Below are 27,437 nucleotides of genomic sequence, written 5' to 3' on the forward strand. Positions count from 1 at the left end.
GCGGGCGCCTGTAGTCCCAGCTACTCGGACAGGCTGAGGCAGGAGAATGGCGTGAACCTGGGAGGCGGAGCTTGCAGTGAGCCGAGATTGCGCCACTGCACTCCAGCCTGGGAGACAGAGCGAGACTCCGTCTCAAAAAAATAAAATAAAATAAAATTAAATTAAATTAAATTAAATAAAGACGTGTGCAACAAAAAAGCACGCTGGATAATAGATTCTGGGAGCAAGCACAGGCGGAAGCCTCTCTGGGAAGTACAATCCCTGAGCGTGTGTGTATCACAAACCTGGCGGCAGGAATGAAAATGATTTTGGCCAGAAACAGGCCCGCGGCGACTTCTGGGAAATGGAGTCCGCGGTGGGGTCGCCGCGGGGCATGTGCGCGTGACCGGAAGTGGCGCCAATCAGGCGCGTCCCTCTGGCGCCGGAGCAAGGACCTGGCGCTGGGCAGTACTTGGACAGCGGTTCTTAAGCTCTCGCGGTTGCCCGTCGATTGTTGACAGTTGCCAGCTGCCAATCGTTTTTCAGAAAGCCAGCAGCGGCATTTTCACCGCGTCCTGCTTGAGGCCGAGCCAAAGAGTGGCTGTGACTCGGGAGACGAAGTAGAACACCCGGCTGGGCAGGCCCAGTCCGGGCTCCCGCGACCCAGCACCGCAGGATCAGACCGTGCCTCTACGGGGAGACGCTGGAGAGGAAGAGTCCAGCCTGGGAACCGTCAGAGCAGCCCTGCAGAACGGGGTGGGGGCTGCTGTAGATAGACCCTGACGCCCAGAGAACTGCTGGGAGGCTGTGGCGCAAGGTGGGACTCAAATGCTGGAGGAAGGAGGTGAGGAGTGGTAGAGGGAGCGATCGTCAAGAGATCGGCTGCTGCTTCGTTTGCCCACGACTGCCGCTGTGTGAGCCGGATCAGAACTCTCTTTATCTCTCCTACAGGTAGTTGGAAACAATCATTTTTTCTTTCTTTGCCCGTGACACAGCCCCCGGAGATCTTGAGAACATGTGCCCCCTACAGTCCTTTTTTGAGTAAAGAATTCGGGGGTCAAAAAAGTTTGAGGACCTTAGACCTGCGTGAGTTCTGAGTATTGTACCACGTACCCCAGTCTGCCTGATGGACCAATGACAGTGGAGAGTAGGAGAAGTGGGTTCCTGAGGACTCCTCTGTCGCTTTTCTCTTTCTAGCCCTTCTCGAAGCAGCCAGGGATGCCTGGAAGCCCGGGAAAGTTTGAGGGCAGGCCAGCCCAGTAGGACTGTGAAGTTGTGGAGGACAGGGGAATTTGCAATTAGAAGGCACAGGTTCTTGTGAAAGCTGTGAGGTACCAGCCAGGTCTCTTAACCTGTATTTCTCCATGGAAGAAAGGACAAAATAACGTTAACTACTTTGCTTACCTCTGAGAATTGTAATTCTCAAATGAAATAACACTTTTGAAAGCACCCTGAATGTGGTACAGAACAAATGTGTAAGCAGGCAACCTCTTTTAAGTCTTAACCACCAACACCTCTGCTGTTCACCCCTAGATCAACTGTATTTGGTCTGTTACTCTACAAGTGCAATTTTACATCCAGAATTTGGTGCTGTCCCCAAGATCAAGAGGTCCTTATATTTGCTTTGTTTTGTTTTTGAGACGGAGTCTCGCTCTGTCGCCGAAGCTGGAGTGCAGTGGCGCAATCTCGGCTCACTGCAACCTCCGCCTCCCAGGTTCAAGCGATTCTCCCACCTCAGCCTCCTGAGTAGCTGGGACTACAGGTGCCCGACACCACGTCCGGCTAATTTTTGTATTTTTAGTAGAGACGGGGTTTCACCATGTTGGCCAAGCTGGTCTCAAACTCCTGACCTCAAGTGATCCACTGGCTTCGGCCTCCCAAAGTGCTGGGATTACAGGCGTGAGCCACTGCTCCTGGCCAAGAGATCCTTATGTTTGGTCTTGCACTTGAAGAGTAGAGAGTGCAATTTCACATCCAGTATTTTGTGTTATCTTTCCCAGAGACCCGGGAAAGCAGAGCAGATGGGTCGTCATCTTCCCCATACTACAAAAGAGGAAAGGAAGGGCTGTCACGTTAGATAACTCTTAGTAACAGAAGGTCTGTCCTAAGATCAGGATCCAGATCTATATTTTATTCAGATATCATTCACATACCATAATATTCACCCTTTTAAAGTGAACAATTCGGTGGTTTTTAGTATTTTCACAGTCTTCAACCATCACTGTTTAATTCCAGAACATTTTTGTTATCTGAAGAAGAAACCCCGTAGCCTTTAGGAGTCACTCCCCAGTCCCTCATTTCTCTACAAGTCTCTGGCAATCACTAATCTACTTTCTGTCACTATGGATTTGCCTAGGACATTTCAAATAAGTGGACTCATAATATGTGACTTTTTTTTTTTTTTTCTTGAGACAGAGTTTTGCTCTTGTTGCCCAGGCTGGAGTGCGATGGTGCAATCTCAGCTCACCGCAACCTCCGCCTCCCGTGTTCAAGCGATTCTCCTGCCTCAGCCTCCTGAGTAGTTGGGATTACAGGCACCCGCCACCACGCCCAGCTAATTTTTTGTATTTTTAGTAGAGACGGGGTTTCACTATGTTGGCCAGGCTGGTCTTGAACTCCTGACCTCAGGCGATCCACCCGCCAATATGTGACCTTTTGTGTCTCACTTAGCACATCATTTTCAAGGTTCATCCAGGTTATACCATGCGTCAGTACTTCATCCCTTTTTATGGTAGAATAATATTCCATCGTATGGAGAGATCACATTTTGTGTATCCATTCTTCAATGAATTTTTGTGTATGTTTTATTTCTCTTGGGCATATACCTAGAAGTGGAACTACTACGTCATACAACCCTGTTTAACTTTCACAGGAACTGCTGAACTTTTTCCACTGTGGCCGCATCATTTTCTATTCTCAGCAGTGTATGAGGTTTCCAGTTTCCTTACACCCTCATCAACACTTGTTATTCTCCATCTTGTTTATTATAGTCATGTTAGTAGGTGTGATGTGTTCTCTCATTGTGCTTTTCATTTGCTGTTCCCCAACGACTAATGATGTTCAGTTTCACGTAGGGAATGGCTATTTGTATCTCTTGCTTGGAGAAATATCTGTTCAAATCTTTTGCCCATTTAAGAATTTAGTAGGGCCAGGCGCAGTGGCTCACACCTGTCATCCCAGCACTTTGGGAGGCTTAGGCAAGCAGATTACTTGAGGTCAGGAGTTTGAGACCAGCCTGGCCAACGTGGTGAAACCCCATCTACTAAAAAAAAAAAATTTAGCCGGGCGTAGTGGTGCGCGCCTGTAATCCCAGCTACTCGGGAGGCTGAGGTAGGAGAATCCCTTGAACCCGGGAGGTCGGGAGGTGGAGGTTGCAGTGAGCCGAGATTGTGCCATTGCACTCTAGTCTGGGCAACAAAAGCGAAACTCCGTCTCAAAAAAAAAAAAAAAATACACACAGAAAATTATGTGCTAAGCCAGCATTTCAGCCTCCCAAAGTGCTGGGATTAGAGGTGTGAGCCACTGTACCCAGTCAATAACTAAATTCTTTTTTTTTTGAGGCAGCGTCTTGCTTTGTTGCCCAGGCTGGAGCGTAATGGTGTGATCTCAGGTCACTGCAACCTCTGCCTCCTGGGCTCAAGCCATCTTTCCACCTCAGCCTCCCAGGTAGCTGGGCCTGCAGGTGTGCGCCACCACGGCTAATTTTTGTATTTTTAGTAGAGACGGAGTTTCAGTATGTTGCCCAGGCTGATCTCGAACTCTTGGGCTCCCTAAGGGCTGTGATTACAGATGTGAGTCATTTCACTCAGCCTCTTCACTTTCTTGACAGAGCCTTTTGGAGCACAAAGTTTTTAATTTTGAAGAAATCCAACTTACCTATTTTCTCTTTTGCTGCTTGTGCTTTTGGTGTCATATCTAAGAAATCAATGCCTAATCCAACCTCTCAAAGATGTATGGTTTTCTTCTAAGAGTTCTACCCCTTTTTCTTTTTTTTGAGATAGTGTCTCACTCTGTCAACCAGGCTGGAGTGTAGTGGTGTGATCACAACTTGCTGCAGCCTCGACCTCCCTGGCTCAAGCGATCCTTCCACCTCAGTCCCCCAAGTAGCTAGGGCTATGCGTACGCACCACCAAGCCTGGCTAATTTTTGTATTTTTAATAGAGACGGGGTCTCGCCATGTTGCCCAGGCTGGTCTCAAACTCCTGGGCTCAAGCAGTCTGCCCACATCAGCCTCCCAAAGTGCTGGCATTACAGGCATGAACCACTGCACCTAGCCAAGAGTTACTTCTTAACTTTAGGTCTCTGATCTATTTGGGGTCAATTTTTATATATGGTGTGAAGTGAGACTCTCTGCCCAGCCCTCTTCTTTTCATTTAAGCAAATGCCTTAAATTTGCAGAGTCACTTTCTCCAAAGAACTAAGCAATAGATAATCTCTTTAAACTGTATACTTATGTGCTGGGCATTTGCTGACTGCTTTATCTGTATGTTCCTTTAATCTTCACAGCACATTATCCCTTACAAGGGATTATCATCCCCATTTTGCAGATGAGAAAAATGAGACTTAGAGAGGTTACGTGATTTGCACACTGCTGCTGAGTGGTAGATCATGGATACTTGGGAGTCTGTGAACCCTCTAATGCCTCCCTACATCTGAGTGAGTTGATGGAATTTCTGAGGTAGGAGGGAATGGAGAAATTTACATCACACTACAGGTCTGCAGATTCAGCCCACGTGCCCTGGTACTTGCTATGTCCCCTCTTCACAGTGAGAATTGGTGACTTCATAAACTGCTTTTAACCTTATTAGTTTTTTTCTCTTTCTCTAGTACTGCCTTCCCCAGACTCTGCCCTTCCCCAAGAGGAAAACACAGGAGAGGAAGGAATGGCTGCTGGTCTCCTCACAGCTGGGCCCCGGGTAAGTTGGAAATTAACTTTGGAAGGCATCCTTTTCTTCACCCCTAATATTAGTGATAGGGTTGGCTTGTTTTTTGTTGTCATTTGTTTGTTTTCTTTCTTTCTTTATTTTTTGAGACTGAGTCTCACTCTGTCACCCAGGCTGGAGTGCAGTGGCATGATCTCAGCTCACTACAACCTCCACCCACATCCTGGGTTCAGGCGATTCTCTTCCTCAGCTCCCGGGTAGCTGGGATTACAGGCACGCATCACCACACCCAGCTAATTTTTTTGTATTTTTAGTAGAGATGGGGTTTCACCATGTTGGCCAGGCTGGTCTCGAGGTCCTGACCTCAAGTGATCTGCCTGACTTGGCCTCCCAAAGTGCTGGGATTACAGGTGTGAGCCACTGTGGCTGGCCTGTTTTATTTTTTTTGAGACAGGGCCTCAGTCTGTCACCTAGAACGCAGCACCGTGGTGAAATCACGACTCACTGCAGCCTCGACCTCCTGAGCTCAAGCGATCTTCCCACCTCAGCCTCCCAAGTAGCTGGGACCACAGCTCGTGCCACCATGCCCAACTCTTTTTTTTTTTTTTTTTTTTAAGTTTTGTAGAGTCAGGGTTTTGCCATGTTGCCCAGTCTGGTCTTGAACTCCTGGGCTCAAGCCATCCTCCAGCCTTTGCCTCCCAAAGTGCTGAGATTACAGGTGTGGGCCACCCCACCCCGTCATTGTTGGTTTTGTTTTGTTTTGTTTTTTACAAGTTTTCTGCGGTGAACAAAGTAATTTATGTTCACCGCAGAAAACCTGGAAAATAGAGAAAACACAAAAAGTTAAAAATCACTCTTAATCCCACAGAAAGATGGCACCTAACATTTTGGGTTGTGTCCTCAGTCATATTCTCTCTTTTCTTTCTTTTTCCTTTTTTTTTTTTTTTTTTTTTGATGGAGTCTTGCTCTGTCGCCCAGGCCGGAGTGTAATGGCACAATCTCGGCTCATTGCAACCTCCACCTCCCAGGTTCAAGCGATTCTCCTGCCTCAGCCTCCCAAGTAGCTGGAATTACAGGTGCGCCCTACCATGCCTGGCTAATTTTTGTATTTTTAGTAGAGATGGGGCTCACCGTGTTGGCCAGGCTGGCCTGGAACTCCTGACCTCAAGTGATCCACCTGCCTCAGCCTCCCAAAGTGCTGGAACTGTAGGTGTGAGCCACTGTGCCCAGGTCATATTCTCTCTTTTCTATATTTTTCCCAAAGTGGGTTTATTCTGCTCAGTAATGTTTTTATTTCCACTCATCAGAATTCGATGAACATTCTCCCATTTCACTGCGTATTCTATCAAATCATGTCTAACACATTCTTTTTTTTTTTTTTTTCTTAAATAATTTCACCTTACTATTTTAGATTGAGGGGTACGTGTGCAGGCTTGTTAAATGGTTGTATTATGTGATGCCAGGGTTTGGGGTACAGATGATATACCATCACTCAAGGGAGCATAGTACCCCATAGGTAGTTTTTCAGCTGATGCCCCCTTTCCTCTCTCCTCCCTCTAGTAGTCCCCAGCGGTTTTTGTTCCCATCTTTGTGTCCATATATACTTGATGTTTAGCTTCCCCACTTATCAATAAGAACATGCGGTATTTGGTTTTCTGTTCCTGCATTAATTCACTTAAGATAATGGACTCCAGATGCATCCATGTCACTGCAAAGGACATGACTTCATTTTTTTATGGCTGCATCATATTCCACATGCATTTCCTGTTCCACGTGTATATTTTCTTTATCTAGACCACCATTGGCGGGCACCTGGGTTGACTCCATGTCTTGGCTGTTGTGAACAGCATGACGAGGAACATGCGCATGCATGCATCTTTTGGTAGAATGATTTCTTTTCCTTTGAGTATTTACACAGTAATGGGATTGCCGGGTCGAATGGTAGCTCTGTTTTAAGTTTTTTGAGAAATCTCCGAACTGTTTTTCCGGAGTGACTGAACTAATTTAGTTAACTTTCCCATCAGCAGTGATAACCTTTCCCTTTTCTCTGCAGCCTTGCCAGCATCTGTTATTTTTTAGTTTTTCATATTAGCCATTATTTCTGGTGTGAGAGAATATCTCGTCATGGTTTTGATTTGCATTTCTATGATGATTAGTGATGATGAGCATTTTTTTCATCTCTTTTTTGGCCACTTATATGTCTTTTAAGTGTGTCTGCTCATGTCTTTTGCCTGCTTTTTAACGTGGTTGTTTGTTTTTTGTTTGTTGCTTTAAGTTTCTTATGGATTCTGGATATTAGACCTTCGTCAGATGCAAACTTTTGAATATCTTTTCCCATTCTGTCAGTTGTGTGTTGAGTCTGTTGATAGTTGCTTTTTCTTTTCTTTTTTTTTGGAGACAGAGTCTCACTCTGTCACCCAGTCTGGAGTGCAGTGGCACAATCTCAGCTCACTGCAACCTCCAGCCCCCCAGGCTCAAGTGATTCTCGTGCCTCAGCCTCCTGAGTAGCTGGGATTACCACCAGACCTGGCTAATTTTTGTATTTTTAGTAGAGATGGAGTTTTACCTTTTTGGCTAGGCTGTTCTCAAACTCCTAACCTCTGGTGATCCTCCTGCCTTGGCCTTCCAAAGTGCTAAGATTACAAGTGTGAGCCACTGTGCCTGGCCCTAATAGTTTCTTTTGCTGTATAGAAGCTCTTTAGTCAGGTCCCACTTGTCAGTTTTTGTTTTTGTTGCAATTGCTTTTGAGGACTTAAGCCAAGAATTCTTTTCCAGACCCAAGGTCGAGAAGGGTATTTCCTTGTTTTTCTCCTATGGTTTTTATAGTTTAAGGATTTACATTTAAATCTTCAATCTATCTTGAGTTAATTTTTGTAGATGGTGAAAGGTAGGGGCCCAGTTTCACTCTTCTGCATATGGCTAGCCAGCTATCCCAGCACCACTGATTGAGTAGGGAGTCTTTTTCCCATTGCTTGTTTCTGTGGGCTTTGTTGAAGATCAGGTGGTTAGAGGTGTGCAGCTTTATTTCTGGGTTCTCCTTTCTGGATCTACGTGTCTGTTTTTGTCCCAGTGCGGTGCTCTCTAACACATTGTTTCTTTCACATAGTCCTATGAGAGTAGGAACTGTCCTTTTTTCTTGACTAGGTAATTAGCTATTTATTTTCGTTTTTAAAGTTTGCTCTTGGATTTCCTTGTCAGTTCTGCCCTTTATTAATATATTTTTTTCTTTATTAATCTTTTGCTTCTGCTTTCCTCAGGTTTATTTTAAAATTCTTTTTTTTTTTTTTTTTTTGACGGAGTCTGGCCGTTTCGCCCAGGCTGGAGTGCAGTGGTGCGATCTCGGCTCACTGCAAGCTCCGCCTCCCGGGTTCATGCCATTCTCCTGCCTCAGCCTCCCGAGTAGCTGGGAATATAGGCGCCCGCCACCACACCCGGCTAATTTTTTTGTATTTTCAGTAGAGATGGGGTTTCACCATGTTAGCCAGGATGGTCTCGATCTCCTGACCTCAGGTGATCCACCCGCCTCGGTCTCCCAAAGTGCCGGGATTATAGGCGTGAGCCACCGTGCCCGGCCAAAAATTCATTTTTTAACTTCTTGAGTTGAATCCTTAACTCACCTTCTTCCTTGTTTACGTTGAGATTTTTTGGCTGTGTATTTTATTTTTTTTAGATATTCCAAAATTATTATTTTGCTTTCTTTATCTGCCCATTTGGCTGGTCTGTGCTTTATGAGGATGGAGTTTGTGTCTCTTGTCAACAAAAAATGCCAGCACAGTCTGATTGCAGGGTATAGAGTTTGATAGCTCTTGTCAGCTCAGCCTTATTAAATTGCTCCATCTTCCATATCTTTATTCTTTTTGTTGTTTATTCACTTTGGGCGGATTGTCAATGACTGGGTTATTTTAACATCTCTCAAAACCCTAATATTCTAAATTTCTCTTAGCGTTTCCTGCAGCTTTTTCTTTACGTATTATATATTTCTTTGTTATTTGGTTCATGACATTTATATCTTTATAATGGATATTACTTTCCTGATTATTTTGAAGTTACACAAAGATTTTAAATATTTTTTAGTTTTTTGTATTTTTAGTAGAGATGGGGTTTCACCATGTTGGCCAGGGTTGTCTTGAACTCCTGACCACAGGTGATCCACCTGCTTTGGCCTCCCAGAGTGCTGGGATTACAGGCATGAGCCATCGTGCCCGGCATAAATATTTCTTCGTTTTAAAAGATGACCCTCTTTGTTCCACTGAATGTACCTCTCGGTGTGATGAATGGACTGGAAGAGCAGGTAAAATCAGAGGCCTGGAGACTGGTTCCAATATGGAAATTGTTGCTGGTTTGCAAGGCAGTGGTAGGGGAGTGGAAATAAACGGGTGACTTCTCATGATATTAGGAGGAAGAATCAATAGGGATTGATGCCGCGGGAAAGGAGAGGATAACACCCAGGTTGCTGGCTTGGCCAGCTAGGTGAACAGAGGCCTCGTTCCCTGAGCTGGGAACAGACAAGGAACAGCAGGTGAAGATGGGTTTCTCTGTTGCATTTTGTTGAGTTTGAGGTTCCTGTGGGGCCTGACCAGGAGACGATTTCTGCCTTAGGTTAATACCGTGTGTTATCTCCTGATTGGTTTCTTCCCTTTCCATCTGGCTATCCCTGTCCTCCCGCCCCGCACCTAGCAGAGGATGCATTACATAGAGTAGGTGCCGCTTTGTTACATGAACTCTTCAGCTGACCTGTGTGCCTTACAGCTCCTGCCCAGAGTCTCCTAACTCCAGATCCGTGTTTTCACCTGTGATAGAACATCTGCACCTGGATTTCCTATGGCCACCTTAAACTCTGTGGGCCCCAAAACAAACTAGTTACCTTGCTAACAGACCCCTTCTTCCCATGTTTCTTCTCTTTGTGATGACACTGTCATCTGTCTGGTCTTTCAAGCAGGAAACATCTTCGATTCATTCTCAGCTCTTCTCTCACAAAGTTCATTTCTGGCCTTGCATCTAGTCCCTTTCCTCAAGCAGGATCCTCTCTCAACTCGACACTGACACCGTTGGAGTTCTTAAAACCACCTCTCCATGCCTCCATCTCAAGACACAGTTGCCTTCCAGCGGCTCCCTGTTGCCTGAGGGATAAAAGCATCACGTTTATCAAGTGATTCAAGGCTTTTTACATTCTGACCTCAACAACCTTTCTGCCACTCTTCATCCCCTCACCCAAACTGCCTGCCATTTCCTAAACATACGAGGACTGTGTCACCTCCATGCTTCTACTCATGGTGCCTCTCCTGCCTTGGATAGCCTTCTCTTGCTCCATCTGGGAACCTTCTCCTTCAAAGCCAGCTCAGTAATTGCTTTCTCTCTGTGGTCCTCCCTCCCCGCCTTTCTGTTCTCCTGGCAACTTGTCTGTCTATTTCTTTGACTCCTGCTACATTTGATTGTGCTCATACCTGGCTCTCCTGCTGTACTGGGTGATATCTGCGTTCACAGAAATATTTGTTAAATGTTTTGAAAATTCATCTTTCACATTTCTTTGATAATTTGTACCTGATTCTTTACTGCATCAACTCACATTCTAATTTTGCTCTTTCTATATTACCTCTTCAAGTCCCAAGCACCCATTAATTTTTGCCCAGTTACTTCACACGCACACACACACTCTATTTATACATAAAGTCTACCAGAATTATAAATGTGTGAAGACAAGAGACAGTGGTGTGTGTGTGTGTGTCAAATTATCATAGTGTTAGGCACTGCAATGCTGGTGATCAATAAATGCTTTCTCTGTTTTTTGAGACAGAGTCTTGCCATGTCACACAGGCTGGAGTGCAGTGGCGCGATCTCGGCTCACTGCAACCTCTGCCTCCTGGGTTCAAGCAATTCACCTGCCTTAGCCTCCTGAGAAGCTGGGATTACAGGCATGTGCCACCACGCCCAAATAATTTTTGTATTTTTAGTAGAGACAGGGTTTTGCCATGTTGGCCAGGCTGGTCTTGAACTCCTGGCCTCAAGTGATCCGCCTGCCTCACCTCCTGGCCTCACAAGGCGCTGGGATTACAGGCATGAGCCACCGCACCTGGCCATTTTCTTCAACTACCCAGAGACCTGAATCTTTTCAAAGACTCTTTTCCAGCTCCCCCAAAACTGCCAACGTTAACCACCCCTATCACCCTAGATCCTAAGGCCACTGGCAAGATGAAATGTGCCTGTTTTTTCAGGGATCCACATTCTTCAGCAGTGTGACAGTAGCTTTTGCACAGAAAGGGTGGAGGTGCCTCGTGTCTACTCCACGGGACAAGTTCAAGGAGGGGATACCAGGAAAGTGCAGGAACCTTGTCCTACTAGGTAAGGAAACTGTTTCTTTAAGATTTAGAATCACTCAATTCTGAAAATCTGTTGCACTTGCTTTCCAGTATGAAGGGGTTTCTGACTGCTGTGATGTACCAGAGGGATGGTGTTTATTCCTCTTGTTCTCTTGGGGAAGGTCTCTGCATGCCCACTTGGCAAATAGGCAGTTTCCCTTTGCTTTCCCCAAGGCTACACCTCCCCATTCTCTCATTTCGCAGGAGAGGTGGGGTAACCCTCAGGTCATTTCCTCTATGTTCAGTACGTTTCCATCTTCCTAAATTGGGAACTTGTGAGTTTAGCTTAGCTCCCTGGCTTGACCCCTCCTTGAGGCTGTTTCCTAGCTCCTTCCAGAAATGTTTTATGTAGCCTTGGCATGGCTGGGTGAGGTGGCTCACACCTGTAATCCCAGCATTTTGGGAGGCCAAGGTGGAACAGTCACCTGAGACCAGCCAGAGGAACACAATGAGACCCTGCCTCTAAAATTAAAAGGATGTTTAAAAAGACCTTGGCACCATGTCTCGTATGTACTGCTATAGCCCCTGGTGCAGGCACCAAGTAAGTGCTCAATAAGTATTTGTTGGCTGAATGAAATGAACAGGCTGACTGGCCTGCTTGCTCTCCCCTGAGTTCTGGGTGGCTGTTCATACTTACTTACAATTTCTAAAGCCTGTTTTTTCCCGTTGAATAGGACTTCCAGTTTCCCAGCCTGGCATGAACTCCCAGTTGGAACAAAGGGAAGGCACATGGATGCTGGAGGGCGAAGACCTGCGAAGTCCCTCTCCAGGTACGTGAGCAAGCACTTAGCCAGTGGGAGTCTTGGGAGCAAAAGCGCCTTTAAATCACACATGAATGCATTTGATTATCATAACAACTGTGAGGTGCTATTACCCCCATTCTATAGATGAGGAAATGGAGCTGAGAGAGGCTGGCTCACTGGTTCAAAGCTTCACAGCTAGATAGTGGCAAGGCTGGGATTTGAAGCAAGCTCTGTCTGCCTCTAAAACACACTCTTCCTCACCTCATCCTTATGGAGGCTCCCAGGGCCAGGAGGTGTTTGGGGGCATGTGTGATGTTCCAGGCCTCTAAAGAGTATCCTTCCTTATTGTTGGGAAGCAAGAGTCATCTTTGCTGGCACATTCCCTGCTTGGGGTCTCCCTCACTGAGGAGCCTAGGTGCCACCTTTACCCATGCCACTGGGTATGGCCTGCTGCCAGGTCACAGCTCCTGCTGCCACCCCATCTGGCCCCTTAATTCATTCTGCTCCTCCTTTCTCACTGCGTGGCCATGCCAGAATTTTCCAAAGGGCTGATACTAAGAAACTCCAGGAAAACAGAAGGAAAGGAGACCATAGTTTCCACTGCATCTCTCTTACCACCCATGTACAGCTGCTCTCTCCCCTCATCTCTCTCAGCCTCTGCCCTGGTGCCACCTCTGGCAGGGCCTCAGCAGCTTTTCCCTGGGGACCCAGTCACTTGATGTTTGAGACTTAAGGCATCAAAGGTACAAATGAATTAAACCACTTTGAGGTGACAACATTTGACATGTTTCTAAAGATGCAGCCTGGGCCGGGCGTGGTGGCTCATGCCTGTAATCCCAGCACTTGGGGAGGCCGAGGCAGGTGGATCACCTGAGGTTAGGAGTTCAAGACCAGCCTGGCCAACATGGTAAAACCCCGTCTCAACTAAAAATACAAAAAAATTAGCTGGGTGTGGTGGCGGGCGCATGTAATGCCAGCTACTTCAGGAGGCTGAGGCAGGAGAATCACTTGATCTGGGAGGCAGAGGTTGCAGTGAGCCGAGATCATGCCATTGCACTCCAGCCTGGGTGACAAGAGTGAAACTCTGTCTTAAAAAAAAAAAAAAAGAGGCAGCCTGTCTATTTGTCGCTTTATTTCTTAAGTTGTAAGTTATTGCTACTGATAGGGCAATGGGCACAAAGCCCCTGGAGCATTCTTTGCATGGTTCCCTGGGGCTGCCTCTTCTCCTTCCCATCTTACCATCCTCTAAGCAGCCTGTTGCATGTTACCTCAACCTCGTGGCGTGCCCAGCACCACTCATGCTTGTTGACACTGCCTGTGGCAGGAAGCCTCCCTGGCCTTGCTGCTTCCTTCTCCCAAGGCCCCCGCTGCCTGGGCATCTCTGTGTTCTCTACAGTCTATACAGAGGATTGAAGTCCTCTGTGGAGCTTCAGAAATTGAGAGCAGTGTTTAGTGGCGAGGGGAACAATGGCATTTTTCTGGGAAGAGTGTTCATCATAGTCTCAGAGGGGTTCAAGACCCTGAAAAGGTCGCTGTATTAGTTTTTTGGGGCTCTCATAAGAAATAACCACAAACTGGGTGGACTAAAACAATAGCAGTTGATTCGCTCACAGTTCTGGAGGCTAGAGGTCTGAAACTGAGGTGTCAGCAGGGCCGGGCTCCCTCTGCAGGCTCTGGGAAGGATCTTCCCTTGCCTCTTTCTAGTTTCTGGTGGTTGCCAGCAATCTTCAGCATTCATTGGCTTTTAGCTGCATCACGCCAATCTCTGTTCCTGTCATCATGTGGCATTCTCGATCTGTGTCTGCATTTCCTTCTTTTTAGGGCATTAAAATACCCTAATCCAGTATGGCCTCATTTTAGCTTGACTACATTTACAAAGACCTTGTTTCCAAGCACAGACACATTCTGTACTTTGAGGTGGACGTGATATGGGGGCGCTGTTCACCCCAGTACAGTGGCCCCAAAGGTTGAAATCATCACATCCTTAGAAACAGGAGTTGGAAAGGGGCATTTCCACCAAGAAGGTGCTCTGAGGCAGCAGTGTAGGGCAGTAGAAGCAGCTCTTGGTGTGGGTGCCCCTGAGCGGAAAACCACAACCTCTGCCCTTACACACAGCAGGAGTCAACATAGGAGACTTCCGTCAGCAAAAAGGGCTGAGGTTTTCCCCCACACACCAAGCACGCAGACACCATCTACCTGGAGATAGCATCAGATCCCACTGGTTGAGGGCTCAGTCCCACAAGGCGCCCCCTGCCCCTTCCCACCAGTCGCAAGTCCAGGCCTCCAGAACTACACTGGCTTCAGATTGGGGTTCCCACGACCCCGCTTTGGATTACATTAATTTATTAGAGAAAGGACACAGAACTTGGGGAAGCACTTATTTTAGAAAAGATGAAGATGAAGAGATGCATGGGACGAGGGGTGGGGAAGGTGCAGGGAGCTTTCATGCCTTCCCTGGACCACCGCCCTGCAGGAGCCTCCATGTGTTCAGCTCTCTGGAAGCTCTCTAAACCCTGCCCTCCTGGGCCTTTGATTCATTGGATAGGCGTGATTGAAACACGGACAGCATGTTGAGATAAGATTGGACAGAAAGCGCCTGACTGAACACCGTAGACTGAGTGGGGACACCTGGCAGAGCCTGTCTGTGCAGATTCTTCCTGGCCTCTGTGCAGCATTCCTTCCTCCAGGGCATGGGGCAGGATATTCTCTGGAATGGGGGTCATATGGCCCACAGTCAGATTAGAGTCCTGCTTGGGCAGGTGAAAGAAGGGCAGGGGGAGGTCAGAGAGAGAGAGATTCTGTTTCCGAGGCCTAAAGTGCTGTTACGTTTTAACAAAAGACTGTAGCAATGGCTGGGCGCAGTGGCTCACGCTTGTAATCCTAGCACTTTGGGAGGCCGAGTTGGGCAGATCACCCAAGGTCAGGAGTTTCAGACCAGCCTGGCCAACATAGGGAAACCCCATCTCTACTAAAAATATAAAAATTAGCTGGGCGTGGTAGCACACACCTATAGTCCCAGCTACTTGGGAGGCTGAGGCATGAGAATCGCTTGAACTCGGGAGGCAGAGACTGCCATGAGCCAAGATCGTGCCATTGCACTTCAGCCTGGGCAACTAAGCGAGACTCTGTCTCAAAAAAAAAAAGAAAGACTGTAGCAGTGGCTATGGGAGTTATGAACCAGGAACTGTGGGTGAAATACACACACAATGCACGCACACATACATATACACGTATATCTCATATCTCAGTGAATATGAAAGACACATACTCACAATCCCTGCTTGCCATGCATTAACTACATGGATTCCAGACACACCACTGAATTATGTAGTCATGTTTCCATATATGAAAAATGTAGATGATAAAATCTTTCTTATTTCACCAGTTAACATATATATGAAAAAAGTTGTCAGCTGTAGAGTTATGTAAGCTATATGATAGTGAACAGAAGTCGCCAGGGGCAAGTTTGCACTCTAGCTATTAGAGGAGCTCAACATGGCCTCTGCTCTAACAGCATGTCCTGGGCATCACTGTGCCTCCGAGGGCTGGGTTTGGGCCCTGGGTTATTCTACCCTACCCCTCCCAAGTGACAGACCCAGGAGTTGAAACTGCCATTCTCCCTGCTGCTCACTTTAGGGACTTCTGTGGTGGGTGTTAACACTTTCGCAGACCCTGCCGGCCAGTTCTACTCATTCTGATTCATTGAATCATTCATCAAACAGCAAATGTGCCTTAAGCATTTGGTACATACCTGGCATCATTTTAGCTGCCATGGGTAATATGTATCCCCTTTGTTGAGGGTGGATGAGGACATAGTCTCTGCCTACATCTTCGTGAAGAACATAAACTGAGCAAACAATAACTAATCTACTTTTTTTCTTTTTTTTTTTGAGACGGAGTCTCGTTCTGTCTCCCAGGCTGGAGTGCAGTGGCGCGATCTCGGCTCACTGCAAGCTCCACCTCCTGGGTTCACGCCATTCTCCTGCCTCAGCCTCCCGAGTAGCTGGGACTATAGGCGCCCGCCACCACGCCCAGCTAATTTTTTGTAGTTTTAGTAGAGACGGGGTTTCACCGTGTTAGCCAGGATGGTCTCAATCTCCTGACCTTGTGATCCGCCTGCCTCGGCCTCCCAAAGTGCTGGTACAGGTGTAAGCCACCGTGTCCGATCCACTAATCTACTTTTTATGGTGATGAGTTGTGTGAAGAAAATAAAGCGGCACAAGGGATTAGTGAGTGGGGCACAAGGCTGAGTCGGGAATAGAGGGGAGGGAGCTGTTTGGGAGCTGATGAAGAGGAAAGACTCTTTAGAGGTGATATGGGAGCCGAGATCTGAAGGAAGGGGATGAGCCAGCTGTGTGGAGGAGACCTAGGAGAGGAACATTCTGGGCCACAGCATATGTGGAGACCTTGATGTGGGAATGAGCTTGCTTAAGGATTAGAAGACCTGTGTGGCCAGAGCTTAGTAAACACGAGGAAGAGTGGTGTGCAGGGGACAGATTGTGTGGGGGCACTGGAGCCATGGTAAGGCATTGGATTTTAGTCACCTAAGAAAATAAGCCATTAAAGAGTTTTGATGCAGGGAAGGGATGAGATTTATGTTTTAAAAGAATTCAGCATTTGGCAAGTGACCCTGCTGAAAAAAAATGAAAAAGAATTCAGCGTTATGCGTGAAGAATGGACATTCGGGGGTCAGGCATGGGAGCGGGGATGTCAGGAGGCGGCTTTTGCAGACATGGGAATGTGAGGTGATGGTGGCCTGTAAGAGAGGGGTCAGGACATATTTTGGTGTTAAAGCCAACAGGACTTGCTGGTGGATTGGATGTGAGATGTAGGGGAGGATGCATTAAGGATGACCCTAGGTTTTGGCCTGAACAGTTGGGTAAGTAGGAAGATTAACAAAGGCGCTGGGTTAAAAGGGAGATCAGTAGCTCTGTTTGGGGTGTGTCAGGCCTGAGATGTCATCAGTCTTCTACTGGAGCCAGCACTCGAGAGAGGTGAGCTGAGGGACAGGCCATTTGTGAGCATCACGTGGTCCTCTGAATTGCCCCTTCTTCCCATGGCTTCTTGTCACTCTTCCTCTCCTTTTGTATTTTTTTACTCAAATAGATGGTCTGCTTTCAAAAACTGTCAAACCCATAGATGATCGGACTCCAAGTTACACAGAGACGCTCTCAGCCTGCAATGGGGGCCTCTGTGCTCTTGGTTGACTGGGGGCATTGGTGTGCACTTGCAGTTCTGAGGGAAGCCTACTTAATGCTTTAGGATAGTTTATAAGGAGAAGGTCCAGGATAACAAGAACCACGCAGATAGCACTTACTGTGTCTCAACTACCATTCTGGGTCCTTTATGTGTCTTAACTCATTTAATCCTCACGGTGATTCTATGAGGGAGCTGCTTTCACAGGTGATAAATCCAAGGTTTCAAAAGATTACATAAGTTGCCCAAAGTCACAGAGCACGTAAGAGGTGGAGCCCAGATTTGAACCCAGGCAGTCTGGTTGAAGACTGTGTATAGAAATTCCAGGAAACGGTCGGGTGCGGTGGCTCACACCTGTAATCCCAGCACTTTGGGAGGCCGAGGTAGGTGGATCACCTGAGGTCAGGAGTTCGAGACCAGCCTGACCAACATGTTGAAACCCCATCTCTACTAAAAATACAAAATTGGCCAGGCACGGTGGCTCACGCCTGTAATCCCAGCACTTTGGGAGGCCGAGGCGGGCAGATCACAAGGTCAGAAGATCGAGACCATCCTGGCTAACACGGTGAAACCCTGTCTCTACTAAAAATAAAAAAATTAGCCGGGCGTGGTGGCAGGCATCTGTAATCCCAGCTAACTTGGGAGGCTGAGGCAGGAGAATGGTGTGAACCCGGGAGGCAGAGCTTGCAGTGAGCCGAGATCGTGCCACTGCACTCCAGCCTGGGTGACAGAGTGAGACTCCGTCTCAAAAAAAAAAAAAAAAAAAGAAATAGAAAATTAGCCGGGTGTGGTGGCACATGCCTGTAATCCTAGCTACTTGGGAGGTTGAGGCAGGAAAATTGCTTGAACCTGGGAGGTGGAGGTTGCAGTGAGCTGAGATCGCACTATTGCACTCCAGCCTGGGCAACAAGAGCAAAGCTCCATATCAGGCCGGCCGTGGTAGCTCATGCCTGTAATCCCAGCACTTCGGGAGGCCGAGGTGAGTGGATCACCTGAGGTCAGGAGTTTAAGATCAGCCTGGCCAACATGGTAAAACTCTGTCTCTACCAAAAATACAAAAATTACCCAGGCGTGGTGGCGGGCGCCTGTAACCGCAGCTACTCGGGAAGCTGAGGCAGGAGAATTGCTTGAACTCAGGAGGCAAAGGTTGCAGTGAGCCAAGATCGCGCCATTGCACTCCAGCCTGGGCAACAAGAGCGAAACTCCATCTCAAAAAAAAAAAAAAAGAAAAGGTATGGTAAAAATACAGTATAAAAGATAAAAAATGGTACACCTGTATAGGGCACTTTCCATGAGTGGAGCTTGCAGGACTTTGGGTGAGTGGGTGGGTGTGAAGGCTGAGGGCATTGCTGTACGTAGACTTTAGAAACACTGTGCACTTAGGCTACACTAAGTTTACTTTACACATTTTTCTTTGGGAGGCTGAGGTGGGTGGATCCCTTGAGCCTAGGAGTTTGAGACTAGCCCAGGCAACTTGGCAAAACCCTATCTCAGCAAAAAATACAAAACTTAGCTGGATGTGGTAGCACGGGCCTGTAGTCCCAGCTGCTCAGAGGCTGAGTTGGGAGGATCACTTGAGCCCAGGAGGTCGAGGCTGCAGTGAGCCATGATCGTGCCACCATGCTCCAGCCTGGGTGACAGTGAGATCCTGTCTCAAAATCTGTGTCTGTGTGTGTGTGTGTAGTACTATTTTTTACTTTTTAAACTCTTGTTAAAAACTAAGCAACTCGCACATTAGCCTAGACCTGACAGGATCATGCATATCACTGTCTCCACCTCCACATCTTGTCCAACTGGAAGATCTTCAGGGCCAACAACAAGCACAGAGCTGTCATCTCTAAAATAACAATGCCTTCTGGGAAACCTCCTGAAGGACCCGCCTGAGGCTGTTTTACAGATAACTTTTTTTTTAGTGGAAGGAGTACAGGGTAAAATAACTACTAAAAGCATGGTATAGGCTGGGTGTGGTGGCTCACACCTGTAATCCCCAGCACTTTGGGAGGCCGAGGCGGGAGGGTCGCTTGAGTCCAGGAGTTCGAGACCAGCCTGGCCAATGTGGGGAGACCCTGTCTCTCCAAAATATCAAAATTACCCAGGCATGGTGTTGTGCTCCTATAGTTCCAGCTATTCAGGAGGCTGAGTTGGCAGGATTGCTTGAGCCCAGGAGGTTGAGGCTGCAGTGAGCTGTGACTGTGCCACCGCCCTCCAGCCTGAGTGAGACTCTGTCTCAGAAATATATATTTAGTAAATGTATAATCTGGTAACATAGTTGTTTATTAAGTATCATGTGCTGTACTTTCATATGACTGGCAGCGCAGTAAGTTTATTTACACCAGCATCACCACTAACGTGAGTAATGCGTTGCACCACGACATTACAATGGCCTTGAATTCAGTAGGTAGTAGGCTCCATTACACTCTTATGAAAGGAGGTGGCCGGGCGTGGTGGCACATGCCTGTAATCCCAGCACTTTGGGAGGCCAAGGCGGGTGGATCACGAGGTCGGGAAATCGAGACCATCCTGGCTAACACGGTGAAGCCCTGTCTCTACTAAAAATACAAAAAATTAGCCAGGCGTGGTGGTGGGCACCTGTAGTCCTAGCTACTTGGGAGGCTGAGGCAGAAGAATGGTGTGAACCCAGGAGGCAGAGGTTGCAGTGAGCTGAGATTGCGCCACTGCACTCCAGCCTGGGTGATAGAGCAAGACTCCAGCTCCAAAAAAAAAAAAAAAAAAAAAAAAAAAAGATGAGTCACCAAACGTGTGTGTAAGAGCTTGGCCAGACTCCTTCAGCCTTTGGTATTCCTGCCACCAAGGGAACACAACAGCTTTTCATTTTTTTTTTCAGGCTGGAAGATTATATCTGGATCACCACCAGAGCAACCCCTTTCTGAAGCTTCATTCCAAGATCCACGTGTAGAGATGCCCCCTGGGGATTCAGACCATGGGACCAGTGAACTTGAGAAGAGCTTCAATCTGAGACCAGTCCTCTCTCTGCAACAGACAGTGCCCGTGGAAGCGAGACCTCGCAAATGTGAGACGCACACCAAGAGCTTCAAGAACTCGGAAATCCTGAAACCTCACAGAGCAAAGCCATATGCATGTAATGAATGTGGCAAAACCTTCAGTTACTGTTCTTCCCTTTCTCAGCATCAGAAGAGCCACACTGGAGAGAAGCCCTATGAGTGCAGTGAGTGCGGGAAGGCCTTCAGCCAGAGCTCATCTCTCATTCAGCACCAGAGGATTCACACTGGAGAGAAACCTTACAAGTGCAGTGAATGTGGAAGAGCCTTCAGCCAGAACGCCAACCTCACCAAACACCAGCGAACCCACACCGGAGAGAAGCCCTACAGATGCAGCGAGTGTGAGAAGGCCTTCAGTGACTGCTCAGCTCTTGTTCAGCATCAGAGAATTCATACTGGAGAGAAGCCCTACGAATGCAGTGACTGTGGGAAGGCCTTCCGTCACAGTGCAAACCTCACGAACCACCAGAGGACTCACACCGGGGAGAAGCCCTACAAGTGCAGCGAGTGTGGGAAGGCCTTCAGTTACTGCGCAGCATTCATTCAGCACCAGAGGATTCACACCGGGGAGAAGCCCTATAGATGTGCCGCATGTGGGAAGGCCTTCAGCCAGAGTGCAAACCTCACAAACCATCAGAGGACTCACACTGGGGAGAAACCCTACAAGTGCAGCGAGTGTGGGAAGGCCTTCAGCCAAAGTACCAATCTCATAATCCACCAAAAGACCCACACTGGGGAGAAGCCATATAAATGTAATGAATGTGGGAAATTCTTCAGTGAGAGCTCAGCCCTCATTCGACATCACATAATTCACACCGGAGAAAAACCTTATGAGTGTAATGAGTGTGGTAAAGCGTTTAACCAGAGCTCGTCCCTTAGTCAGCATCAGAGAATCCACACAGGCGTGAAACCCTACAAATGCAACGAGTGTGGGAAGGCCTTCCGGTGCAGCTCTGCCTTCGTTAGACATCAGAGACTCCACACCGGAGAGTAACTAGGAACATGGTAGAAGTGGAGACAGTCCTGGACATGCCAACTCAGGACAGATGGGTGAGGATCTGAGAAATGCTAAAGGCTTGAAAGCATCTGAAGACATCTAACTTACAGTCTGCAGCCCAGAGCCACATGCAAAAACACCTTCAATAAATAGCCACTATTTCACATGCTGTGTGTGGACGCTCAGCTAACACCTTCTGTAATCATCAAAAGATCCAGGGCTCCATTCAATTGCAGGTTTGCCTTTATTCAGACAGTGGGCCAAAGCACTTTATTTGGTAAGCATTCCAGAAACCTGAGTATTCGGCGTTAAGTGACCAGATCAATGAGTAAAGAACTTGGCCCAGTCTTTGGGCAATGCTGGCAGTTTCTCCTGGAAGTAATGAGAAATGTTGTGAAAGAACTGAGCGTTGGCCAGAAACGATTGAAAAACCATCAAATTTGGGGCAGCGGGAGGTGTAAATACAAGTGAGAAAAGGGATTCTAGAGCCACCTATGAAATACCACAATCTCCTTGAAGTGGGGAACATTCCTTGATGTTCCAAAACTGAGAAAAGCACAGCCAGGCCCAGCCTTTGTAGAGCTTGTTGCTGTTAGAGGCCACCCAGGCAGATCACAAGGTCAGGAGTTTGAGACCAGCCTGACCAACATGGTGAAACCCCATCTCTACTAAAAATACAAAAACTTGCCGGGTGTGGTGGCATGTGCCTATAATCTCAGCTACTCAGGAGGCTGAAGCAGGAGAATCACTTGAACCCAGAAGGCAGAGGTTGCAGTGGGCCAAGATCACAACACTGCACTCCAGCCTGGGTGAGAGCAAGACTCCGTCTTAACAAAAAAATAGCCCACCCAGAGGTTACTGGTGTTGAGGGTAGAGCGTGCTGCTAATGAACCGAGAGGCACATCCCTTTCCATGGAGAATAGGAAGCACCGAGAATGGGGAGGTGTGTGACAGCCATGCTGGACTCAGAGGCAGGTGTCATAAACTGCCCCAGGCTCCTCCTTCTCACTCCTCCCTCATGGAGAACAGTTGTGTACCCCTTGTATTAGAGATCCAGATTTTTGCCTTTGGCCTGCTGTCTTTACTGTTTCCTTGGTGACTTGGTAGTCCCTTCTAGGACAGTGGAATGCTTTTGTGCCAGCCCCTCCCTCTCACCACCTAGGCTGGAGTGCAGTGGTACAATCATAGCTTGCTGAAATCTCTACTCCTGCACCCTCCTACCTCGGCATCCCAAGTAGCCAGGCACACACACCACCACACCCAGCTAGTTTTCTGGAGAAAGTGTCTGGCTATGCTGCCCAGGCTGGTCTTAATTCCTGACCTCAAGGAATGCTCCTGCCACAGCCTCCCAAAGTGCTGGGATTACAGGCACAAGCCACTGTATCCGAAATAGAATCCTCTCCCTAACTCAGGGGGTCCAGGTAGTTAGTCCTTTCCACTTAAGGCAGTTCTCCAACCTGAGGTGACATAAAAGCACTGACCTAGAGACACTGGCAAAAACTAATGTGCAAAGAAATGAGTCATATAGGGGAAATCAATTTCTCTGGGCTACAACTTCCAACTCCCTTTACTCCAGTACCCAGAATCCTCTCCCAGGCAGTGCTTCAAGCTGCTCAGGAGTGCTTCAGGGTTCATCCCAAAACAAAAGGCAGTGATGAATACAGGCTCTAGAAAGTTCATCAGAAGGAACAGAACTGTGGGAAGATGAGACTTGAGAAAGGTGAGAGAGACAGCAGAAAATACTTTAAGCCACGTGAGTTCAGAGAAAAGGTTGGAGTAATAGTTTATGGTTACTTCAACAGATGACGTGAACCTCACTTTCACAGGACCAAAGGATTAGTCCAGGACTTGCAGAGTGGTCAGGTCAGTGGTTCTGAGCCCTGGCTGTGCACTGGAATGGCTAGCAAAATGGGTCCTGGGCCCCCAACCCACTCATAACTTCAGTTGGTCAGGGATGGAGAGCTATACTCCCCATGTGTTCCAGTTTTCTGTTAGAGCATTTCTTAGGAAAGGCTTCATGATTGATAGTCTACAAAAGGTGCTTCCTGGCCAGGCATGGTGGCTCATGCCTATAATCCCAACAGTTTGGGAGGCCAAAGGCAGGAGTTCGAGACCGGCCTGACCAACATGGAGAAACCCTGTCTTTACTAAAAATGAAAATTAGCCGGGCGTGGTAGCACGTGCCTGTAATCCCAGCTACTCAGGAAGGCTGAGGCTGGAGAATTGCTTGAACCTGGAAGGCAGAGGTCGTGGTGAGCCGAGATTGCACCATTGCACTCCAGCCTGGGCAACAAGAGTGAAACTCTGTCTCAAAAAAAAAAGAAAGGCTTCCTTTCTGAGCTCAGCCCAGCCCATACAGGGCAGTTTTGTTACCCACCACAAGGTGCTTGTTACTTCTCCACAGGTTCTGCCACCCCGACTCCACTGACCACCCCACAAAGGAGCTAGCTCCCTCAAGGAAGACACCACACCAGAAAATCCACCAGTTGTCAAACGATCCTTTATTTAAATATTTTCCTTTGTGCTTAACTCTGTGGGAAAGAAAAAAAAAAAATCAGTAAAAGGAAAAGTTTAAAAGGATTATCCCACCCCACCAGTAACCATTTCCAAAACTTCCCAGCTTATCTCTGTGAATACACTGGGTGGCCCCCCTTTCACCCCTATTGTAACAATGAAAATGTCACTTACGGCTGGGCATTCCACAGCACCACTGTTGATGTCATCTATGATGTCATGAGGGTGGCGGCCATCAACATTACAGCCCACAGACTGGGCAGTCCCCAAGATCTCTTTAATGGTTCCTTTAAGAAATGGTGGCATTGGAGGTGCTGGCTCAGTCCCTCACAATCCACAGATACTGGGGAATACTGAAGGGGTTCATAGCAGGCAATGGAAGGAATGAGGTTCCTGCTCCCCTAATATAGAATATAGAGCTCCATCTAGTTCCACAACCCAGAATGCAAAGCTTCCATGGGTCCTTGATGCCCAGATTAAACACATCCAATTTACCATCCATCCTTTCTTTCAGTCCCAGAAAACTGCACCCCATCTTGGGTCTCACTGAGCACCCTTCAATAGGAAGAATGTTATCACTCAGTGAAAACACAACTACAGTTACGGCGGTTACACATTGTCCTGCTCTTACCAGAGAGTTCTCTGGCTAAGGATCGGTGCCGCATCTGTCGAGCAATGTTGACGATCTCATCAAAAGTGATATTCCCACTGTGTTTAACTGCAGAAGAAAAAACAGCAAAAGCTTTGTTAGAGTCTGAAGCCAAAGCAGATCATGTGTCCTTCATTTTGTTTCTAGGCTGTTCCCATGCTTTCGGCACAGAGTCATCCACATGAAGAACAACCCTGTTTCCTAAGCTGGCATTTACTATCAGCTCACCACTGGATTGCACCAGCCAACAGAGACCTGGTCAGGTGCAGTGGCGGGTGGCTGAGGGCAAAACCAAGCCTTCACAAATCTGACATGGCAGAAACAGTTTTAGAGAAATGACAAGCTTAAATTGCCAGGGACAGTTAAACTGCACAGTACCTGACAGCTGTATGTGGTCTCCTGATTATAGGTCATTGTTGCTGACATCTTCCCCACATGCACTGATTGGGGCCTGCCCCACACAGGGACTACGTGGCACTTTTTTTTTTTTTTTTTTTTGAGACAGAGTCTCACTGTCACCCAGGCTGGAGTGCAGTGCCACGATCTTGGCTCATTGCTACAACCCCCACACCTCCTGGGTTCAAGTGATTCTCCTGCCTCAGCCGTCTGAGTAGCCAGGACTACAGGCGAGCACCACCAGGCTAATTTTTGTACTTTTTGGTGGAGATGGGGTTTCACCATGTTGGCCAGGCTGGTCTTGAACTCCTGATCTCAAGTGATCCGCCCGCCTCAGCCTCCCAGAGTGCTGGGATTACAGGTGTGAGCCACCCAGCATACGTGGCACTTTTTGATACTACCTGGCTCTAGCAACCTTAACCATATCAACACCCAATACCCGTGTCAACCCCAGGTTTCCTTTAAGGGAAAATACAGCCACATATATCAAACATCTCACAAACCATTACCAAAACCAAACTAGGGAAAAGACAACTCACTGTTTTTCTGTTTCTTTCTGTCTCTTGGTGGTTCCTTGAGGGCTTTGATGATCAGGGCAGAGGCAGAAGGCACCACCTCAATCTGCAGAAGAGATTCTTGAGTGAATACTCCACCTCCAGTGAATACTGCCATGCACGCTGGCTCTCAAAAATCATGGCCACACACTGTCCAAGTCTTTGCCCTAAGTCCGTACTCTTGACAAAGCCTCCCCAACAAGGTAAAATCACTCTCAGCTCACCTCTGGTGGCAGAAATACTCTTCAGGAATCCCAGAGGGTTGCTACCTCTGTCCCCCCACCCTCCTCTCCGAAACCAAGCACAAGTAAATACCTGGGCCTGTCTGTTCTGAATGGTCAGTTTCACTGTAATCCTCAGGCCCTTCCAGTCACCTGTTGCCTTGGCAATGTCATCACCAACCTTTTTTGGAGACTAGAAATAAAGGCATGTAATCAACATGGTGTCCAGAGGTCAACCACGGCCTTGAAACCTGCCCACCACTTCTCACTTGGCAACAAAGGAAGCTATCTCAAGTACCTAAGGGCACCATCTCAATCAGAGCACAGATATCACCATAGCATAAACTGGGGGTTGGGGTTGTCTTGTCCAGAACTGTAAAGTGCAGACTTGGCCACAATGTAACCTAGACCCCCTCCTAAGTGCCCATGTGCTTAAGGAGGGGGATTTTCAGCCCTGCTGACATTAGAGTCACCTAAGGAGCTTTCAAAATACTAGGCTCCCATGTCAGACCACCCACGTCCATCTTCCTGGATGGAGGTCTGATTATTTGCTACTCTGAAATTCTTCTCTAGTAATCCTTAGCCTCAACAGGAGGCTAAGTGTCCCTTAAGTGCCAGCTAACGACCAAGGAAGAATAGTTAAGATACAAGTTAAAAAAGACCAATGGGGAAGAGCATTTGGGGCAGGGGACCACTGTGCAAGGATTAAATAAAGGCCTAATGAAATTCAGGGAAATCCAAGAGGACAGAATGACGGGGAAGCCAGCAGTTACTCAGCAGGCATGAGACACAGCCTGTCACATTAACTGCTAGGTTTACATCTACGACACAGCTGGAAACGCTCACTGGATCTTCACCCACACCCCATTTAATCTTCCCAACAATGCCATGCCCACTTCCTGACGAGGAAATAGATATTGGCTGCCCAACGTCACTAAGCCACTCCTAACTTCAAAACTCCCCCTTGGGCCCACCCCGCAGATACACCAAAGCAGCAGTGGAGACACATGGAGCTAATTACAATTTAAAGGCACCGGGTTCGATTATTCACGCACGACCTTCCTAAGGTACCTAGTACTAGTTCGCTGGCTCAGGCCTACTGAGGGTGACAGTCCAAGCCACGAGGGCACCTCTGGCACAGTCGTGACTCCACGAGCCGGCGCTTAAAGTCAAACAAATGTGAAAAAATGCCCCTTGGAGGGAATAACGTACCAGACCCAGGGGGCCGATCTTGGGGGCCAGGGCAGAAGTGGCACCGACTTCACCTCCGGTGCACCTCAGGTATACTGGGGGAGAAAAAGAGTTAGTGTCTCTGCAGAGGGAGCCCCGGAGCCACAGCCCTCTCAGCGTCTTTCCGGGGCTGGACACACCACCCTCTGCCTCTTCTCGAAACAGCACAGAGCGCGAGGCGGGCCACCCGCTCCTCCCTCGGGTGTGGGCAGCTCCGAAACTCACACCGGGGAGGCGTGGAGAGAGCCCCGTCGCCCGCGAACCCAGGCCAGTGGGGCGAAACGCCCGGAGACAAGCCTTACCCTAGGGCGTGCGGGCTCCCAAGCCGCCACAGGTGGTCCAGTCCTCCCTCCCCACCTACACGTGAAGAAGCTAAGGCCCAGAAAGGCTGAGGCTTGGCCGGGGCAGCGCAGCACCGGGAAGACCTCTAGGAGGCAGCGGCTTTAAGAGCCCCATACGGGGAAAGCTTTGCACGCGGGGCGGGGCCGAGGGATGCTCCATCCCGCAGCCCCGGCCACAACTACAGCACGCACCGACTTTGATCTCGTTGGGGTCGAACTTCGGCGGCATGATGGAGGCGGCTAGTGTCGGATGAACCCGGATTCGGGACGACCGAAGAAAGTTGCACCTTGGCCTCCTCCGAGCCGAAAGCCGAGAGGCAGGAAATCGCGCGGACAAGCCGGATATAGGCAGGAAAAC

At 48.1% G+C, this 27,437-nt stretch overlaps 2 protein-coding genes and 1 non-coding gene across 5 annotated transcripts; 1 reads left to right on the forward strand and 2 right to left on the reverse strand.

Annotated features, from left to right (window-relative positions):
* Positions 1-391: 391 nt before the first annotated feature.
* On the forward strand, positions 392-24,848 carry ZNF79 (zinc finger protein 79). Of its 2 annotated transcripts, XR_004031430.1 has the most exons (6): positions 392-930; positions 4,807-4,895; positions 11,075-11,201; positions 11,893-11,988; positions 20,003-21,227; positions 24,485-24,848. XR_004031430.1 is itself a non-coding variant. In XM_003264162.4 (5 exons), the coding sequence occupies exons 2-5, from the start codon at positions 4,863-4,865 to the stop codon at positions 21,169-21,171; spliced, it is 1,425 nt and encodes a 474-aa protein (XP_003264210.1). In that variant the 5' UTR covers positions 392-930; positions 4,807-4,862; the 3' UTR covers positions 21,172-21,346. The 2 variants fall into 2 exon arrangements, 1 of the variants encoding a protein (XP_003264210.1); XM_003264162.4 differs by lacking the exon at positions 24,485-24,848 and having other exon boundaries at positions 20,003-21,346.
* Positions 23,653-27,420, reverse strand: RPL12 (ribosomal protein L12). Of its 2 annotated transcripts, XM_030817849.1 has the most exons (7): positions 27,272-27,419; positions 26,721-26,794; positions 25,603-25,701; positions 25,273-25,354; positions 24,320-24,406; positions 23,863-23,975; positions 23,653-23,705 (listed from the first exon to the last, which is right to left on the reverse strand). In XM_030817849.1, exons 1-7 carry the CDS (start codon positions 27,306-27,308, stop codon positions 23,700-23,702), a joined length of 498 nt encoding a protein of 165 aa, XP_030673709.1. In that variant the 5' UTR covers positions 27,309-27,419; the 3' UTR covers positions 23,653-23,699. The 2 variants fall into 2 exon arrangements, with proteins under 2 accessions (XP_030673709.1, XP_030673710.1); XM_030817850.1 differs by having other exon boundaries at positions 23,653-23,975; positions 27,272-27,420.
* Positions 24,484-24,613, reverse strand: LOC115836503. Its single transcript, XR_004031577.1, has one exon. It is a non-coding gene; the product is annotated as a small nucleolar RNA SNORA65 (small nucleolar RNA).
* Positions 27,421-27,437: the final 17 nt, after the last annotated feature.

This window comes from Nomascus leucogenys, chromosome 8 (genome assembly GCF_006542625.1).
Source record: "Nomascus leucogenys isolate Asia chromosome 8, Asia_NLE_v1, whole genome shotgun sequence".
In the NCBI taxonomy this organism is placed as follows: Eukaryota; Metazoa; Chordata; class Mammalia; order Primates; family Hylobatidae; genus Nomascus; species Nomascus leucogenys.

Coding starts and splice junctions, on each gene's coding strand:
- ZNF79 (XM_003264162.4), top strand. CDS start 4,863: ATGGCTGCTGGTCTCCTCACAGCTGGGCCCCGG. Junction 4,896..11,074: donor TCCTCACAGCTGGGCCCCGG/GTAAGTTGGAAA, acceptor CTGTTTTTTCAG/GGATCCACATTCTTCAGCAG. Junction 11,989..20,002: donor CCTGCGAAGTCCCTCTCCAG/GTACGTGAGCAA, acceptor TTTTTTTTTCAG/GCTGGAAGATTATATCTGGA.
- RPL12 (XM_030817850.1), bottom strand. CDS start 27,308: ATGCCGCCGAAGTTCGACCCCAACGAGATCAAAGTCG. Junction 25,702..26,720: donor AGATCGGCCCCCTGGGTCTG/GTACGTTATTCC, acceptor CTTTATTTCTAG/TCTCCAAAAAAGGTTGGTGA. Junction 25,355..25,602: donor TTCAGAACAGACAGGCCCAG/GTATTTACTTGT, acceptor TCTCTTCTGCAG/ATTGAGGTGGTGCCTTCTGC.